The 6,113-nt window shown below is 52.8% G+C and overlaps 1 protein-coding gene across 1 annotated transcript; it reads right to left on the bottom strand.

The window, feature by feature from the left end:
• Nucleotides 1-591: 591 nt before the first annotated feature.
• Nucleotides 592-4,221, bottom strand: LOC119341936 (phospholipase D alpha 2-like). The gene is made up of 3 exons (XM_037613780.1): nt 3,999-4,221; nt 1,782-3,699; nt 592-1,397 (listed from the first exon to the last, which is right to left on the bottom strand). The coding sequence occupies exons 1-3, from the start codon at nt 4,104-4,106 to the stop codon at nt 961-963; spliced, it is 2,463 nt and encodes an 820-aa protein (XP_037469677.1). The 5' UTR covers nt 4,107-4,221; the 3' UTR covers nt 592-960.
• Between the last annotated feature and the right edge of the window lie 1,892 nt (nt 4,222-6,113).

The following is a 6,113-nucleotide window of genomic DNA, read 5'->3' as shown; positions in this document are numbered from 1 at the left end:
AGAAAAATAATCCAACCTCAAATGAAACATTCCCAAATCTTCAAACTTCAGTCTGTAAATCTAATTAATGATTCCAACCTCAAATGAAGCATTCCCAAATCTTCAAACTTCAGTGCTCCTAACTCATAAGTATGCATCATGAATTCATGAGCTAGTGAGGAACACGGGGATATTCAACCTTCTAGAGTTTAACTCCGGCTTTCAACCCATGAACAATATAATTTTCCAGTTTCAGATAAGCTGATTAGTGAAGCTATGGCTTTTTTGGCAACAAAGAATAAGACTACACTGCTGAAAGTTTAACAATGCCTAGCATTAAACAAAATCGTAGCGGATTCGTAGCATCTTGCAAACTCTAGAAGATTACAGTGCTGTCAAAATATATTACAGAGTGGTTACTTAAAAGTTTCAGCTACATGCCTTCCAAAATAAAAATCAGCTATGCGCCGGGACATCGTCATTCAGCTGAGTTACCACCATCGACATCATTTTCGTATAAGATGGTCTGCTTATTGAATTGTAGCGGTTGTCAGTCTGTATGACTAAGCAGTAGGGTTCAGAATGTCAAAAACAGTCTGTATGACTAAGCAGTAGGGTTCAGAATGTCAAAAACATCGGCCATGTGTTAAGCTTCCGAAAGCAGTCTGGGTATCCAAGAGAGAAGAGATCAACCCTAACAATTGTTGACACAACACTAGCAATTATAGGTAGCATTCAGTCAAATCTGAGATGAAGCATTGCCAAATCTTCAAGCTTCAGTACTCTCAAGTATGCATCTTGCAAGACGGGCTAGGGCCAGCAGAAATGTTCAGGCTTTAGGCAAGATGATAAGCTATAGATTCTGACTAGAACCATCATATAGAGGTAGCAACAATAGAACAAGCTTACACTGCTGAAAATGCATCCTATATCCAGAAGCAGCATCTAGCATTGTATAGATTGCAACTCTGCAAATGCACCCTATGTGGTGAGAATAGGGGGCAGGTGTTTGGATTTGATTCCGAGCACCGGAGCAGCCGTGTCGGGGAAGCACCTCGCGCCGGGCAGCTCTGTCACCGTGCCGTCCTTCGTCACGGCAACCGGGTAGGTGAGAAGGTGCCCGGGGAGGTCGTCGTTCAGCTCGTCACTGGCATAGAGGTCCCAGTACTTGTCAGCCATCTTGTTCACCCTCTGGACGCACTCCCGGCTTCCCGGGTTGAGGAAGTCATTGTGCAGCATGCCGAGGTGCTCATACCACAGCGACATCCGGAAGCCATGGACCTGCCCTCTGGCAACCTGGCCTTTGGTGTTCAGGTGGTGCGGCTGGAATGCGCCCATGGCGATCTCGGAGTCCCTCCCCCCGTCCATTGATCGCTGGTTGATGTTGGCAGATCCGACGATGATGTACTCATCGTCAACTGGGAATCAAGCAGACTAAATGTTAGAGCAAATTTGACTTCGACCACACGAGACATGTCCTGACAGTTTACAGTAGGTTGAACGTTACAATATCAGGTATATCTGTGACGACAAAAGCAGAGAACTGGAGTCTGGAAAACATGTTCTGTTGTAAAATGAACCAAGCAAGACATGGCGGTATATTTAGAATTTTGATAGTATATTTAGAATTTTGATAACGACAACAAAAAATCTTCTAAGTATGCTTAAAAGATAGAAATGTTGGCAAATTGAAATGTCATGTAAGTGCATATAATCCTTCTTTTCTGAAAATAAATAAATGTAAGTGCACATAAGATGGTAACGACCGCAAAACTTTCATGCACATGTGGAGTGGGGCGTACCTATCATCATCTTGGAGTGAACATAGATCATGAACCGACGAGCGTTCTGTGCCTTTTCATAGCCTGACCCAGGCAATGGACGATCTGCAGGTTCATACTCGCCACTCCTCTTCACCTCCCTGTTCCCTAAGCAAAAGAAGGTGAGGTAATCCTTCGGGCTCGCGTCAATCCCCTTGGCCTCAAGTGCGATGGCAATGTCATGGTACATCATGTCCATCGTCCTTCTCTGCCAATCCAGTATTGCCTGCACAGATCCACCTTCAGGAGCACCTTCCGGCCACATTGGCACCACCACATAGGCCACGAAATGCTCACCAGCCTCAATCTTGCTCACAATCTTCAGCGAGAGCTCTCTGGGAATCAGATGCAGCGCCTCGATTTCTTCCGGCCTTATGTCGTCGGCCTTCCATGCGAATGAACTGCCAAGGAAATACTGATTCTCAATGTAGATGAAGTGCTGTGCGCGGCGTATCGCGTGGATGTAGGCATCCTGGATGCTCCTGTCAAGGGTGTTGTTCTTGCCACTGACAAGGCCTGATCGAGCAGCTTGCTCAGGGGTGTTAGGAAAGCCGAAGCTCGCACCGCCGTCGATGGACCGGAACACCTGCACATTCCATGCCTCCTGGTCATCGGGGAACGTCACGGTCGACGGCGGTATGATCAGGTTCGCCAAGGCTCTCAGATCGACGAGGAGGTCATTGTCACCACCTTGCTTCCTCCACCTCTGCTCGAAGTTGTAGAGGATGTCCCACGCGGCCGGACCTTCGATCTTGGCATGGATGTCGTGCCATGGCTCCCTCGGCCCGCCCTTGGTGATGGACGTGTCGACAAAGTTGGGTTGGTGGAAGTCCTTGTGGTGCGCCGTGTCCATCGTCCTGAACAGGGAGTGGAACTGCGTGTCGTAGCGACCGTCGCAGAGGTCAAGGCCGCCGACGAAGCTGACGATGCGGCGGCGGTTCGAGCTGCCCCTCACCGGCATGTCGTGGTCGACCGCGATGATCTTCTGGTGGTGGCTGATCATGTAGGCAGTCTGCAAGCCCATGACAGCACTTCTGCCGATGTCGGGGTTCCGCGGGCAGAGGACGCACTGCACGTCGGTGCCGCGGAAGTACTCCGCCGTCTCGGCGTCGTGCGTCCCCATGTACCCCCACGTCATGCCGAGGGACTCGACGGAGGTGCGGTCGTCCCAGACAAGCATGAGCACGCGCACGCCCTCGCTGGCCTTGCGCTTGAGGAGCTCGCCGAGGGTGGCGTCGCCGCCGGGGCGCGGCCGGGAGCCGTCCCGTATCAGCGTGATCTCAGTGTACACCGACCAGCCGGTGACGTATATCAGGTGGCGCGCGTCGCTGATGGCGTCGAACACGTCCTCCCAGCACCGCCCCTGCTGGTATGTCCGGCCGCCGGAGAGCGGGATCCTGGGCGCGAACGCGTCCGGGGTGTGCGCGTCCTGGTACAGGGTGACCCTGCACCCGGGCCGCTGGGAGAAGAAGGTGTACGGCACGCCGGGGTGCCGCGCGCCGCCGAGGCCCGCGCCCCACTCGCGGCTGTTGGCAGTGACGTCGCAGAACCTGAGCCGCACGTGTATCGTGGGCCCGTGGTGAATCTTTTTCTTGCTCGGGTCGAGGACGTCGAGCCGGCGCTCGATCTCCTGGCCTCCGGCGTCAAGCAGCTCCCGGACAGGGAGGTAGGCGCGGCCGATGAGCGTGGCGCCGATGGGCTGCGCGGCCTTGACGGTGAAGACGACGTCGGCGGCGAAGTGGGCGCAGTAGATGTGGAAGTCCTCGTACCAGCGCGGGTTCACCGGGTCGCCGGCGATGACCCGCGTCCGGCCGACGCGCGCCTTGCCGAGGTCGACGGTCGCGTACAGCTGCGTCGACCCCTTGCCGCGCCCGATCGTCTCCTCGAACCCCTCCACGAACTGCAACCAGACAAGATTCTTTACCAATCGGACAAGCTTCCTACGCATTCAAAGAAACAAATCTACTAGCAGCCAACAGCAGGCCGTAAAATTCGCATCTCCTTTAAGGAACCAATAATTTCTCTTCCATCTACAAAAACCAAGAATTCCTCTGCTGCCGAGCAAGATTTCAGATCTCTGGGCTCGAAGGGAGTGGGATATTTTCTCTTCGTTTTCTATTCTACGGAAGCAATCTACTCTGCTTACCCTCTGCCGTGGTTGCAGCAAGTGCAAAGAGGGAAGGAAGGGGAGTGACTGACCCTGCGGAAGATCTGGGGGGCGCCGCCGGTGGCGCGGTCGGGGTTGGTGAGGTTGTCGGCCTCCAGGATGGTGGCGTGGAGGGTGCCGTGAAGCAGCCGGTGAGCCATTGCTGCCGCGCCGTCTCACCTCACCTCCCAAGTCAGTCCCAAGAGAGCTTCCGACTATCGAGACGGACGAAACAATGCGCCAAGAAGGGCAGGCCAAGGAAAATCACAATTTCCACGTAAACTTACGGGCTAAGGCAAAAGGGGTCTGACCGTCCGTCCAATAGGAGAGAGAGAGAGAGTCAGAGAGATGGAGCGAGAGTATAGGACGAGCCAGCAGGAAATTGCTGAAAGAAATTAATTGCCGAGGAAACTAGTAATGCACGGAATTAATAGCCGCCGAAATTACATCACGCCATTTTGGTTCTGTGATTAATGCTTTGTATTCTCGTAATATATGTACTAGTATATCTTTCCAAACGAGAAAGACGAAGTGGGAGCAAAGGCTGGAGGGGCCAAAGCACTCACGGCTGCCTGGCACTTTTTTGGAGCAGGGGTCACATGGCGTCAACTCTACAGATCGCAGAGCTCCAACGTGCGCGTACGATGAGAGATCGGAGGGAGAAGATGCGATTGCCGTCCACGCGGAGCACGAGCGCGGCACTCAATTTAATGATCTAAGAGCATCTCCAACAGCCGCGCTATGCGCCGCGTGCAAAAAACCTGTTTGCCGCGCGCGCTTCGGCTGGTTTAGCGCGGCCGCGAGCGCTGGCTCCAGCAGCCGCGCTATAATGCAGCGCGCGCGCCGCCCCAGCAGCGCGCAAAAATACAGCACGCGCGACTCGCCGGGCGCGCGCGACTTAGCTACAAAATGGGTTTGAAACAATTATCAAAATGCAATGAATATGTAAAATTTGTCATAAACATCTTTCAACCAAGTCATGCCCACAAGTTCATACCCACAAGTTCATCCAACCAAATTCAAAATGCAAAGTAAAGTTCAAGACATATAAATGAAAGACACATCAAACATCTTCCTCGTCTTCGTCCTCGTCTTCCGAAGACGATTCTCCTGCCTCCGAAGATGAATCTTCCTCCCTATCCTCATCACGCATCGCATCACGTGAAGCTCCGACGGTGTTCGCAAGATCTTCAACGGCATCTTCACGGGAATGTGTTTGAGGAGGCACATCAAAAGACATTCCACCCATGGCCGGAGGTGCACCCATGCCTCCCATAAGAGTAGCGAAACTCATGCCTCCCATGGCGGCCATAGTGTCAGAGGGTGCTCCAAAGCCATACATGCCTCCCATGGCAGCCGGAGGTGCGCCCATGCCTCCCATGGCGCCCAAGCCACCCATGCCTCCCATGGCGCCGAAGCCACCCATGCCTCCCATGGCACCGAAGCCACCCATGCCTCCCATGGCGCCGCCACCCATGCCACCAAGGCCACCGCCACCCATGCCGCCAAGGCCACCGCCACCCATTGTGCGGATCATGGCTTTTTTTTGGATCAAGACTTCCTCACGAGCAAGGTTGACATATTCCTTTTACGCACCATTGAACGAAGATGTGTCCAAGAAGAACAAGTGCTTCTCCCATTCCAACAACCTAGATCGCTCCTCCATGCCCACCTTCCTCTCCTCCAATGCCACTTTCCTCTCCTCGACGGCCACCCTCCTCTCCTCGGCCGCCAACCTCCTCTCCTCGGCCGCGGCATCTTGGTTCCTTGCCATTTTCCTCACCTCGTTGGCTTCTTTTCTTGCCTTCACAATAGCTTCCATAGCATTTTTGAGCTCATCATCTCCTTTCCTCTTCTTCTTTTCGGTTTTGTCGTTCTTGCACCCATCCGGTCATTTTGGCTTCGAGTATGAAACCGAGTTGGGTGTGGGGCTTTTCTTGCCGTCATCACTTGATGCATCCTCCTCCTCATCATCATCATCCACCTTGCGTTTGTTGCTCAAATGCAAATCATCCAAACCATCACGATTCTTCCATTTCTCATCATTCTTTAACACTTCATAGCAATGAGACAAGGTAAAAAACCTTCCTTTCTTGATCTTCCCTTTCTTGATTTTCCTCGTCTCTTCTTTGAACAAGTTTTGTGCAATGTTGAACTACAAGAAAAAC

This window comes from Triticum dicoccoides, chromosome 7B (genome assembly GCF_002162155.2).
Source record: "Triticum dicoccoides isolate Atlit2015 ecotype Zavitan chromosome 7B, WEW_v2.0, whole genome shotgun sequence".
Classification (NCBI taxonomy): domain Eukaryota; kingdom Viridiplantae; phylum Streptophyta; class Magnoliopsida; order Poales; family Poaceae; genus Triticum; species Triticum dicoccoides.
Note: the sequence above shows the minus strand (reverse complement) of the source record. Positions and strands in the feature narration are given on the sequence as shown.